A 13,676-nucleotide genomic window follows, 5' to 3' on the forward strand; every position below is an offset into this window, starting at 1 on the left:
ACATTTTAAAACTGATTTTAAACAAGATGTTGAGAAGGCATGTAATTTCTGCAACTTCCTGACATAGATTTTATTAAACATGAAACGTTTAGTAAGGTCTAAAAATAATTAGGCATGTGAATTGCTATTATTTGTAGTAGCATTAAAGAAAACAGCATTATAGGCCACAATCAACTGATAGTAGTATGGGGTAGAAATTTCTTCCCATTGGAAACTACTTAATTGTACTACTCAGTTAGCTCTTACACAGAATTCCCAGCATCGGATAGTGGCACTGCTGAAAATGAGGTAAGTTTGAAAATGGTTACTGAGACATTGTAATAGGGCAGTATTTACGCAGATGAGGTGTATAGTCACACAGGTATTAAGTCCTGTCAAGACAAATCTGTGCTAAAGTCATGCAACCTTGAGTAAAATTTTTAAATAACATCTAGTAGATCCTTTTTTTTTCCACTGGAAAATAGCTTTAATGAGTATGAGCACATTACATTTAAGTTACTTCTGGGGCTTCTTTGAGGAGTATGGGGAAGGAACAGAATGTCTGACTTTGATCCTGTTCAGATATGGTGCTTTTATTGTATTTAGTTGAGTCAGAACTTTGCCCTTCCTCAAAATGTAGTTTTCAGCAATTTTTTATGGTTCCTTTAGTATTTCCACTGCTAGTAGACAGCAGTTACGTTAGATATCCTGACGTTATTATGATCAATGACTGTATATCTAGTCTAGTTCCTACATTTTTTTTTCCTCCATGTTATTGGTGCCTTCAGTCATGGATCTCAACAGTTGGTTGTCAAAATTTGTGCATACAACATTAAAATATTGGTTTTTAATTATTCTCTTGCTCTTCTTTGGAACAGGCAAGCAGCTTGACCAAACAGAATTCATTGTCAGCTGGAGGTAACTTGTCATTTTCCTTTTCAAGTAATGAGTCTAGGATTTCATCTTGGCTACAATCTTCTGAAGACATGGAAAAATGCTCAAGAGGTAATAATATTTGAAGAAAATTGAAAGTAGCCTAATATTTACCCTAGTTTTTCTTGACAATGAGTACTATACTGTAAGTAGTCATTACAGTTAGAGTTTTCTCTGAAACTGGAGGGAGCAAAGGGGTGGTGGTTGATTAACTGGCTACTCTCTTGTTTTCAAAAGGACTAGTGATTTTGGATGTTGGGGTATCAGTTGTGGGTACCTCTTCAAGGAACCTATATATTTCAGTACATTTTCTTTTATATACGAACATTACCTTCAGTAGTAGGATTTGAACTTTAGGCTGAGTATTCAAAAAAGGGAAGCATCCAATATCTAGTAATTTAAAAAGCACTAAACCTTTGTACTTCAAACTCACCTTCTGCTTTCATGCTTTCCTAAGAGCATTAATATCTTCCTTATGTTGGTAGTGTCTGTGTGATATTTATTTGGTAAAGTTCTACCCACCAGTGAGCTTCAGCTCTAATACAGAGGAGCCTCATCTCTAGCTCTGAATGTACAATTCAGTCTTGATGCCTATGACATTGTTACCCTCACCATGAGGAGCTCTGACTAGTCCCAAACTGTCGTAATTATCACATTATTCTCGTTTTTCTGCAACCAGCTAGGATAAAATATCATTATTATTTCACACACCATATAGATGCTTTTCAATGTTTTGGATTTGAACTTGAAGATAGAAGGATACAAGCTTTTTATCCTGTTGTCTAATAATGTGCTTTTAGTCAATGAAAAACTTATGCTAGCTACAATCAAAATAAAACTAACCTACAAACAAACAAAACTTTCAATGTGTCTGTTACTTTAGGGCAACTGAAAATATTTTCTTGTTCAAAACAGATCTCTCCAACTGTCATACATATTTACTGGAAATGAACCAGCTGTTACAGAGCATGGATGTACTTCACAGGACATATTCAGCACCTGCTATAAATGCTATGCAGGTTTGTTGTTTAAAAAACAAAATAATAAAAAATTTCCCTTTCAATTCCAAAAAAACAACCCTAAATTCTGAAGGATCGAAGTATTTCTTCTTAGCGCTGATAGTTTTATGGCAATCTATTATTTTTGTCCTGTGTATTGTTAAAAGGTTGGACCTTTTGAGAGCCCAAAAAAGGAGAAGAGAACACACAGGAGGTGGCGATCCAGAGTTATTGGGAAAGAGACTAAAGGAATGTTACAGGTAACTTCAGTCCTTTCAGTGCTCATCTTTTTCCAAATCTTGGTTATTGATCACTTCTTGGTGTAGCCAACTTAGGACATATGAATCCTTTCTAAGTAGTGTCCTGTGCTAACTTATTTTAAGTGTTAATATATCAGATGAAACGTAGATACGTTGTCATTGATAGCTGCAATAGGATCTGCACTGTTACCTTCAGGAGGCTGACCATGCTTTTCAGCCAAGTTTTTGATCTGCCTCCAGTTTGGGGGGTTGTGGTGTTGGGGTTTTTTTAGAAGTACGGATTTTTGCAAATTCTCTGAATAGTTTTGTACATATTTGCATCCAGCAGCCATATGATTAGACACTTGTGGAGGAAAAATAGTATAGCATATGCTACAGCTCTCAATGGGCTTGTTTCTTGGAGTTTTGCCAAATCTCCAATTACGATACCTTGGGCAAAGTTATATCTATGGTTTCATTTGCCAGGTTTCATCCATTTCAAGCCTATTGGCAATTGACAGTATTTTTTCTCTTTTTGGTATCTCCAATGTGTAACCCAGATGGGTACAATAAAGATTTTCTTTACAGTTTGTAAACGTATCACAAATGGCTATCCTCCTTACAGGTGCCTTCAGTATTTTCTGCCCCTATGAGACTGCATGCTTCCAATCCTAACTTATCTACAATAGATTTTGTAGAGGAGAAAAACTACTCCAATGGCTCTGAAACATCATCAGAATTTACTAAAATGCAAGAGGACTTATTTCACATTGCACATAAAGGTAAATGAAATTGTCTTTTGTATGTGGTTTTATATCATCACAATTTAAATATGTGACTTGGGGGAATGCTTCCTGTTTAATGTTTAGAAAAAGCGGAAAACGCTCTCCCTTGCCTTAATTCCCTTGAGGAATTGCAAACGTTGAACTCTTGAGTAACTTTAAAAAAGTGACTTAATCATAGCTTTTTTTTTTTTTATTTAATAAAATATTAAAATAATTTATGGGCTAAAAACCTAGGTTTTTTTTTTGTTGTTTTTTTTTTTTTTTACTGAAAGGTGAGAATTTTAAAATCGGTTGCTACGAACACAGTGTATATATATATATATGTGTATATATATATATGTGTGTGTATATATATATATATATATATATTCCAATGTGTTTGCATGCATATGTGTATATGAACACATACATGTTTGTATATTCGGTTTGCTTCATTGTGTTTCAGAGTCAACATTTTTTGGTGATACAGGGGTTGCTATGGTAGTAACCTAATTTTAGTGAATATAGAAGAGTAAAATCATGTAAAGCAGCCAGAGGGTCAGCTTGACTAGAATTGTTTCTTCTCAAGATAATTTTTCATTAGCAGTGCTTCGCTCCATCACCCTCACAGCAGAAACATTTTTGTTTAAGTGATCTCGGTGAGGAAGGCACTTAAGCATTTATATCTGAAAGACTCTTGGGAGTATGGGCTTTGTCCCCTTTTGCACAAGATAATGGTTGATGTTATAAGCATTCTTTCCTTGTTTTTCCCCTCTAATGCTGATGCATCTTGATTCCATTATATAAGAAATGTGTCTAAGTAGTAAACTTTATAAAATCAATTATAGTCAAAACTGATGTATATTTCCAAAAAGAGAAAAGAAGTGGGGGAGGGATGCACTTGGAAAAGCTGCTACCTAAGTGGAGCAAAGAAATTGCCTATTCAAGATCATCTTACCTGAAATGTCCATGTTGGAAATTTTGTTTAGATTGATCCATGCATTGAGGGGACAACTGACTTGGTACTATTTAATACAGTATCGTTTCATTAAAAGTGCAAAGAACTTTTTTCCAAAGTTGCTTTATACCACACCCCTTCTGAAAAAGGGTAGTGAAGACTTTGCTTCACTTTTGCTTTAGCTTTTGATACAAATTAAATAAAATGAAACATTAGTACTTTAGTATGTAATAATTCTTGAAAATTTAAGTTAGTATACAACTTATTAAATGACATTTAAGGTCACTGAAGATTCTGGTCATGTCATCCACATATGAAAGGCTAACATAAAATAGATCATAGTGGGTACATCTTCCTCCCCACCCCCTGTGATACTGTTAAAGATTTCTTCAAATAGGCTAAAGTATGAGAATTAGATTTGGTAATGGTTTGCAGTGTTGAAATATGCCTGAAGAATATTTTCTGATAAGAGTAAATTGGGCTACGTCAAATACTCACTGAAGTGATGATGATTCAGGTTAACTCTGGATGATTAGAAGAGAGGAGTATCAGAGATTTCTTGTTCTTTGCCCTTTCCATGCACACGTGCTCAGATTTTATATCTCTGCTGCCATGCAAATGGATACGTTTTTGCATTGACAGTTCTCATGACTGTATTATAAGGCTTGATTAGGCCCTCAGAAATCCTCTAATTCTCCAGTTAGAGGAATGCTGAAATCCTGCTTAAACAAATATTATTTTAATAAATTTTTATTCCTTGTAGTTAAATAAAATACTAAATATCTTAAAAGAAAAAAAAAATAAAGAAAGTGCATTTTCTCTTGAAAAATCTAGTGATTTTAAAATTGCATGATCTGTTGTCTGATTTGAATGTTTCAGGCTGGTGATACTGGCTCAGGAAGCAGTAGAAGTAGCAGCGTAATGTGCACACCATTCAGGATCTGACCCTTTGAGTCACTAAATCATCTAACAAGCTGAAATTTCTTTGTCTCAAAAAGAGATAACAAAACTCAACACTACAGTTGACTTGCTTGTGGGGAAACTATTAACCCTATAGCTGTGGCACAGTATGTGTTATAGCTGCTTTTTTGATTTTTTTTTTTCTATTTTTTTTTTTCCTTCCCTCTCTTCTTCCCCACTGGAATTCTTAAAGGAATGTGGAATAGAGTCATGACCATCTGAAGATTCAAGCTAATTGGGGAACAAAAGAAAGTGAAGAGCAGATGTGGTTAGTTAGCTTTGTTGCCATCTGTCACAAATAATCAGAGTAATTTTGGCTGTGGCTAATATAGTCAACACAGTAATGTTCACCATAAACATTTCTCCTACTAAAAAAATCTACCCTATAATCTTGATTAATATTACTTGTTTTTAGTAACCCACCCTGGATCTCTCAACCTTAATTCTCGTTTCTATCACCATAAATGATGTTTCATTGAAGTTTTACATAATTAGTACGTATGAAATTGGTAGCTGTTTTTAACTGTCACTTTTTTTGAAATGTTCCAGTTTACTTCACCTTGAGATCAGCTTTCAGCACCATATCTACAGAGAGAGAAAAGCTGAAGCACATGCTGGAGCATGATGCATCCTCGTCTCCATCTGCACAAATAATTGGCTTGAAGAATGCCTTAACATCTGTAAGTGACATGCTGAACTTCAACCAGCTTCATTGTCATCAGATACTACTTTTAAATTTTATAGTAGCTAATTTCTGTTTCTTTAGTGTCTGTTCTGTGCTAGAATTTGCAGTATTGAAGCATAGTAAGTTATTGTATATGGTGTTTTTCAAAGACTTTCCTAAATGTTAACGGTATTGTGAAATTACTGGAGTTTGACAGATTGATTTAGACATATAGTATAATCTGTATCATTGGATGTTGAGCATCAGAGGGCTGCTCTGTGACAATACATCTACTTTCTCTCAAAACATACACTTTTGCTTAATCACTCAGCTCTGGTAGGTTGTGGGTTTTCTTTTCCTTTTCTTTTCCCAAACAGCACTCAAGTATTTATTGTATGACTTGGCATCAAATCAAGGTGAGAGTGGCTGAAAGCACTCAGCTGTCCCTTCTAACACACAAGAGCTTCATCATGCTGCACTAAGACACTGCAAAGCAAATTCAAGTACAACTTGTTTGTATTGACTTCCAACCTTAATTTTCTGTTACTCATCTAAAGCAGTGATGGAGCTGTTAGGGCAGAGTTCTAAATGACAGAAGATTGTGCTTTTTAAAAAGATGGGGTTTTTTGGTTGGTGTGCTTTTTGTAATTAGCTGAGACCAGAACTTTCAGGTTGGTCACGTTTGAACATGTCAACCAAATAGTGATCTGATTTCAGAGCAATGAGGGCCATCATTACCATGGTCTTAAAATTGCAGTGTTTGTTGCAAATTCCTAATCAGAAGCAAGGGTGACTCTCTATCATTGATAAATGTGATACAGATAATCTTAAAATTATTTCAGCATGAAAACTTCCCTTTGCTTTACAAAAGCTGCATACAGTTATAGTTCTTTAGCATATAACATCTCTCCATGTGTAGAGGCATAGTATTTAGGGAAAACTGAAACCTTTTGCAAAATAACTATATTCACTCACTTGCACTTCTTTGGTTTTGGCTTTCAAATGTTCAGCTTCTGATATTTGAATAGGTGACTTATTTTTCCAGTGTTATTTGCCTACCATTTTATATCATAAAATACATTTTAAGATTTCTTAACTCAATGAACAGCATGAATATTTTTCCTGAGCAATGACATTCTGTTGCCCATCTTCATCTTCTAAACGTCTTTTAAAAGTCATGCTTTTAGATCTTATCTGATACTTAAAAAGCCTTTTCCAGCCCATCCAGAAGAGATCTGTGAACCTTGGCAGTTTCAGCAGAGGTTAACACCTATGAGAGCTATTCTTAGCCTGCAGATCTGTAAAGCGATGGTGCCAACAGAAATTTTCTCACCCTGTACAGCAGAGATCCTGTAGGAGAAAGGAATAAGCTTCCTTCAGAGATGTGTGGAAGCACAGATATTATAAACTTGACATATTTCTAGGACTCACTTGCAAGAGTGTTTTGTGTTGGTGATTTTGACTTAGTGTTTGCTGTTGTTTGTCTCAGTTTGTTTTCTGTATATGAGTAACAAAAAATCAGACTTGGGTTGAAGGCTATCAAACACAAGTCTGTTTAGTTCTCATCAGCCTGGCAGGGGAAGAAAAATGAACAAATTTAAAGTGGATAAAACACTACATAATTAGCATCTCTGCCTCTGCTTCTCCCTCATTAACATTATATAATTGACCTACACACAGTCTAAGAAAAACAAATACAGAATGGGGAAAAGTACAATATTTTTATTTTGGGGGGAGAAAGAAGACAATAAAAGGAAGAAAACACTTTGTATCAAACAATGAAATTTGGAAGATGCTATTACAGGAAATCTCTGTAAGTGTAAGTTCTTTGTTTTACTTATTCGATGTTGTAGGTATAACACAATGCTGTCCACTGGAACACTTGACACAAAAGTGGTATGTGCCTGTATGTTGAATTTAGACCACATATATGTAAAGCCAGAAAATACTTTCTCCTTTCCATCATCACTTTGAGCTTACTGTCTTTCCTGCATTCAAGACTATTTCTAACAAAAAATTACTGTTGAAATCAGAAACATTTGTGGGACAAAGTGGATTTGTAAACAGCAGGGTTCTCCACATCCTCATATTGATTCAGATTGTTAAAGTGGGCAGTAAGTCTTCAGTATTGTTCCAGTATCAGTAACCTAACCTTTTTTTTTTTTTTTTCCAGAGGTATTTTCATTGCAGGCAGGGTTGTGTTCTCTTCCTACAAGTCTTCTCTAACTGACATGCATCCACCAGATGCACCCAGCATGAGTACATAACATGTAACAAACACGAGTTTGCAGTAGAGGCTTTTTATTCTGATCATTGCCATCACAAGCTGATAGGACACAGATTGTACCTGTACCTGTCTAAATTTAAGTCTTATTTCTCTGTCAGTGGTCGGCAAAGGGAAAAGTCAGTATACCAGACTGATGGAAAAATCAAATCGTTTTGTATGTGGCAAGAATAAGAATTAATGTTGAGAGAGGTTAGGTTGGACATAGGGGTGAAGGAAGGGAGCTTGAAAAGAAAAAAGATGCACAACATTAATTTATAACTTACTAAATCAACTTGCAGAACCTGGTAACTTGAAATATCCCTGCCATTTTTGGCTTTTTTCTCCATTTGTGTGTCTTTTCCCTCACACTGAACAAGAATAGTTTTAATTAAAGGGATAAGGAACAAGGTTTGAAGCATTTATAATAAATGATTTGCTGAGCCAGTAAAAAATCATGTGGTGGTGTTGTTTTATACTGCACTTTATATACTCTTCACCCCTTTTTACACGATGAAGCCACATTCACATTAGTTGAGAGAACTTTATATCCCCAATATTTTTGTTAAATATTCCAGGCAATAGCACAAAACACAGATCTTAAAGACCGGTTACGCAGAATACATGCCGAATCTATGATCCTTGATTCAGCATCTAATGCAAAATCAAGTCCAGATTTGGTGAAGGTGGGTATGGATTTCCTCTTTCAGTGATGTCTGTTCCTCAAGCCCCTACATCTAGACAGTGCTGCATAGCTGAATCTTGTCCTGTTCTTCATGTCTTCCCTATGATGTATTGTGCTAGCAAAACAAGTCTGCTTTCATGGTTTCTGATGATGCATTGTGTAATATTTGATTTCAAACACGTTCCTTGTGAGCAGCTTTCCTGAGCATACTTCCATTGCTTTTTGCTACTGTCTCCTGGTGTTCTCCCTTGCTTCCTGCCTGCTTTCCACTCACCGTGAGCAGAGCCTTGTTACCTTGAGAGAGCCTTGTGCCTTGTTACCCTCATGCTGCTGTTTCTCTCCCTCTTATTCCCTTGTTAACTTTAAAGTTCAGTAGTTCTTTCTGTTGCCTGTCTAAATATTGTTAGCCTAGAACACTGGCTACTGTTGCGGCTTGTGGAAGGTTTAGAACACCTGTCAGCCATTTCCATGAAAGGATCAAAGAAATGAGATGTACAAGAGCCTTTCAGGCATTTAATTTTGTGTGAAGCTAGGGAGTCTTCTACATGTCCAGTTAGCCAGTTTGAGATGTACTGATGTTCAGACAGTTCTTTGGCTTGCTGCAGAATGCATGTGAATATGGTGTATTTAAACATCGTAGGATCTAGGTGTTAATGTTGCTATTGAGAGAAACAAGAACTGTGTTATTTCTGATGGATTTTCCTAAATGTTGACTCATATAGAAACTTCTGCTGTGCTTGTAGTATAAATCTTTCATTAAAACTTGAGTGGATGTAACGTTGGAGGTTTTAAATAACTTATTATTTCCTTTTATTTTTAAAGACAGTTTAGTCATTCTATCTGTTCACTTCTCATTTTGTTCTGGCTTAGTAGAGTTGTGTTTTGGTCATATTTAGCTGTTTGTTTCTTTAAGGTAGTTGATCATTCTAATACCTTGTGCTTTTAATGCCCTGAGAATGTCAACTGTTACCCAGGCAAGCATTAATGCATTGTTGTTTTAATTTCAGGAGTTCTTTATTTTCTTATTTAGTGGAGGTCCTTGCAATGACAATGGATTGTTTCTGAAAATTGTTCTGTGCTATATATATACACACGTATGACAAAAATAGTTATCAAAAGGTCCTTTAGAGGTTTCATTCACAAATTCCCTCTGCCTTGGTTTGGGATGTAAGTTAAGGGTGAAATGTCTTATATCGGAGAAGTTTCATTTTAGGTTTGTCTGAGGACTATGATACAGTAGTGCTGCTGTGAGGAAGACAAGGCCACTGTGCAAAACTTGGCTCTAAATGATACATCAGGTGCTATGATAGGCCTGTGAAAATTGAAGGAGTATAAACTAGTATCTCAAGCCTTTGCATAAAGTAAAAGTTTAGTTTGTCCATTGGGCAGTTTGTGTTGTAGTTTATCCTGCCAGAGTCGGAACATGAAAGAATACAACACGAAACTCTAATGTGTTAGATAGAAAAACCTGCTGTTCTTTTAAAAGCCTTTCTTGTTCACTTTCCTTCTCAGATTCAAAATAGTATTGGAAACAATCCCAGTAGTAATGCTTATAAGATTTTTTTCTCTCTCTTGTAGGCTAGGATAATTGCCTTCTCACAGAAGAGGCAATGTTGAGGTTTCCTCTTTTCTTGCTACTTTATCAGAAGTATATGTATATTTAAAAAAAAAAAAGTCTTGTGTGATAATGGTTTGGTTTGTTACCATGTGACCATTATCAGCATGTACTGAAGACATCCATACTATAGTAAAATCTACCAGCAGAAAAGCTTTGAAAGAAGATTTGTCAGTTTGATTACAGACTTGTCAGATTTCTCATTACATTGTTCTGGAAGTAAAACACTACAATTCCTTCAAAATTATGATAGGGCAATTGTGCTTACAAGTTAGTAAATCATGTCATGCCGAAAAGCTTGAGAGCAGCTAATAGACTCCTTTGGGCCAGCCAGCCCTTTTCCTTAGTGTTGGTGGAGTTATCAGGGAGAACAATAGTGCACAGTCTTCTCTGATTTTTTTTTTTTACTGAATCTGCAGAATGAACCGAGTCTTACTGGTCACCCCACCCTTGCTAGGCCACCTTTTGGAACTCTGCTTACACCAATGATGTGTAGGGCTTCCACTGGAGGCGTTACAGAGATCTCCGTGGCAGTCGAACGTGCCAGCAAGCAGCAAAAGCAACGTCACTTATGTGGCTTTGATAAAATGCTGGGTTTGGTTTAACACGGAGCTCTCTCAGGTGTGGATATGAACGAAAGCTTTCCAAAGCAGAGCATGGAAAATTATCTAGCAAAGGAAGAGCAAGGAAGGCATTGCTATTATATAGAAAGCAACTTTGCCCTTTGAATTTTGCATGGCACTGCACCACAGGCTTTGCATTAAGCAAGGTCGGGGAGGAAAAGACTAACTCATTTGCTAAGTTCAGAAGGGAATGGGAATCTAGGATGTAATATAACCAGATGGGAGTTTTGTTCTTCTAGGGGCTTTTTGATTATACACTTGTGTATATATCTGGCTAAATCACTCAAATATCAAAGCATTTTTACCTTTTTTTTTCTTTTTTTTGAGGAAAAAGTACATACAGCACCATAACTGATTTACTGAATATGCATCGCTTTTTTTTCTTTTTCTCTTTAATTTGTTTAACTTTGGTTTTAAATCCCTCTTTAAAACACATACTAACTATCAATTGGACAGGAGCATGTGCAATCTTCTCAGTGTTTTACAGCCCTTTAATGATGTGACTGTGGAATTGCATGCACGAATGATATTTGTGGTACTTCTCTCAAAACTTTTCATTTCTTTTAAACAGGAAAATTCGACAGAAGAAAGCAGAGGTCTGGTTCACCAGGTCTCCGATGAAAGCAGACTGTCTATAGCTGACTCTCTCACAGAATTTTTTGATGCACAGGAAGTCCTACTGTCTGCTAGCTCTTCAGAAAATGAGGTCTGAGCATTAAAATTGACATAATTCTGATGCAGTTTCTTATCTGCTACTTGATGTGCAGTCTTTCTGAGTGCTAACTGCACATCAAATGACTGCCAGAAAATGGCAGAACATTTTGAAATTAATATGCTGCATGTATTTATCTGTTGTCGTTGTCTCTTCACAGTAAAATGTAATCATTATTATGGAGAAGTCTTATATGCACAATGAGGCAAATTGCAGTTATGTAGTTAGTATGCAGATAACTGCATATATTGTACTGTCTGCCTTGAGGTGCTTAAGAAATGCTATCATAGAAATATATATTCATACCTGTCCTTGTGGTACCTGTGCATACCTTGGGGCTGATGTCATGCATATTGAAACTTAATAGCCCATTTTGTCACCTCTCTCAGATTCCGTAAAAAACTTGGCTTTTGATATGAGGAAAGCTGTCTTAGCTGTGAGACCAAGAAGATGCAGCAGGTCTCCACTATAAAATAGCTGAATTTTCAGTGATGGTGATCTTTCCTGAACTTAATTGTGTCTTCTTAGGACTTCTTAGTACTTTTCTGTAATGTAAAAATCTATTAAAATAATAACTGTAGCTGAAAGTAACAATTTTCATGTGTATATGGAGTTAATTTAATGAATGATGTATCTTGATTATTTCCCCACCCTGCACTCAGGTATCGGATGATGACTCATACGTAAGTGATATCAGTGATAATGCCTCAGAAGATAACCTAAGCAATGACATGGAGAATGAAAGGCAAACTTTAAGTAAGTTCAGTGTTTTATTATACCATGTTTTAAGAATCTTGTTTTTTTCTTTTTGCTTGGGATTTTTTTTCCTCTTACTAGAAATAATTTGATATTACAGGTTTTGACATGTAAACAGCTTGTATTTTTCCTCTTATAGCCTCAGATTGGTTTTGAACAGCACATTCTGGCTAATCTGATTAACAGGCTGAGACACCATTGATTAAGCAGAACGGTGGTTCTGTATAAGCAGCAAAACACCTATTTTCTTTGCTTCTTTGGTGCAACTCCCATTCCTTTTCAGTTTCTTTCATGGACACAGGATTTTTCAAAGTACCAAGGCCTAGCTCCTTTCCTTTTTTCAAAAAGTTATTTTCTTCTGTCACTCTGGTTTTTCATTCTGCAACTTAACTGCATTCAGAGTTCTGTTGCTTTTAGTAGAACTCAGTGCTTAAGGGAACATGAAAATAATTGCACACTGGCAGGATTGGTATGTGACCATAAGGATTTATTTTTTGCATGTTTTAATCATTATAGTCTTGTTAGTGCATATGCTTATTTAACTGTCTTGCTAATTAGAGACAGAATAAAAAAAAAAAAAAAAAAAAAAAGAAGAGGGAGAAGAATTGGTCATAACAAACTAATTGGGTTTGTGCCTTCAGCTCCTTTCAGCTAAGCACAATGTTTTCCCACTCTATCAATATATTTTTGTCTTCAAAACTGCTGACAAGTGGTTTCTTACTAGCAGCTGTTTCCTCATTGTCTCTAAGGACCAGTGGATCCCTAGGAATGTGGGTAGTTTGAAATGCCCGGAGATCTGTTATATTCTGTAACTGTTTAAAAACCAAGTTTTTTTCTTTGTTTTGTTGTTGTTGTGTTTTGGGGTTTTTGAGTGGTTTTTGTGGGGTTTTTTGTTTGGTTTTGGGTTTTTTTGAAAGATAGGAAAGAATACAGATTGATTTATTTCATGATCTGGACCTTAGAAAACTCTTTAGTGTGGCTGTTCATATTGTAACAAAAACTGTTACTGAAGCTCTTCCATATTAACAGCACCTCCACGTACTTCTGGTACCTGCTATTTCTGTGCTTTGGGCAGCCTGCCACTCCTATTAATAGCAAACTGGATGTCTTTTTCCTACAGGGCTTTAGCTGAACCGTAAATTGTGGGATTATGATAAAATCCTCTGGCCAGTGTAATGTAGAAGGTCAGACCAGATGATGATAATGGTCCAGTTTGGCCTTAAAAGTCATTGAGTCTAGCTGGAGGTCAGATGTCTTAATCACCTTCACTATTGTTGCTAGCCGTTTGTTACAGCTCTTGCAAACCAGAACTGCGTGGGCTTTTCTTCTCATGGAGGGTGAGCAAGCTTCACTGTATAGAAAATCTGGTATCTGAATATCTTAGTTGTTTCTCTACTTTGTTTTGTCACCACTTCACCCCAATTGATGGACTGGTCCAGAATATGTAGTTCAGTCACTTAGTAGCGTGCTTTTAATCAGAAGCTGTCAAAGGACATAGCCAATCCCATTTCAGAAAGCTCTTTTGAA

At 36.1% G+C, this 13,676-nt stretch overlaps 1 protein-coding gene across 1 annotated transcript in view; it reads left to right on the forward strand.

Annotated features, from left to right (window-relative positions):
- Positions 1–235: 235 nt before the first annotated feature.
- Positions 236–13,676, forward strand: part of OSBPL3 (oxysterol binding protein like 3) — a gene marked incomplete at its 5' end in the record, with an annotated part of 29,928 nt that continues 16,487 nt past the window's right edge. The window contains 9 exons of the mRNA XM_010171537.2: positions 236–288; positions 858–984; positions 1,828–1,931; positions 2,078–2,170; positions 2,775–2,931; positions 5,381–5,511; positions 8,337–8,444; positions 11,253–11,387; positions 12,056–12,149. Of these exons, the coding sequence (XP_010169839.2) occupies positions 236–288; positions 858–984; positions 1,828–1,931; positions 2,078–2,170; positions 2,775–2,931; positions 5,381–5,511; positions 8,337–8,444; positions 11,253–11,387; positions 12,056–12,149 (1,002 nt within the window). The remainder of the gene's footprint in view (positions 289–857; positions 985–1,827; positions 1,932–2,077; positions 2,171–2,774; positions 2,932–5,380; positions 5,512–8,336; positions 8,445–11,252; positions 11,388–12,055; positions 12,150–13,676) is intronic.

Source organism: Antrostomus carolinensis, unplaced genomic scaffold, assembly GCF_000700745.2.
Source record: "Antrostomus carolinensis isolate BGI_N321 unplaced genomic scaffold, ASM70074v2 scaffold937, whole genome shotgun sequence".
NCBI lineage: Eukaryota > Metazoa > Chordata > Aves > Caprimulgiformes > Caprimulgidae > Antrostomus > Antrostomus carolinensis.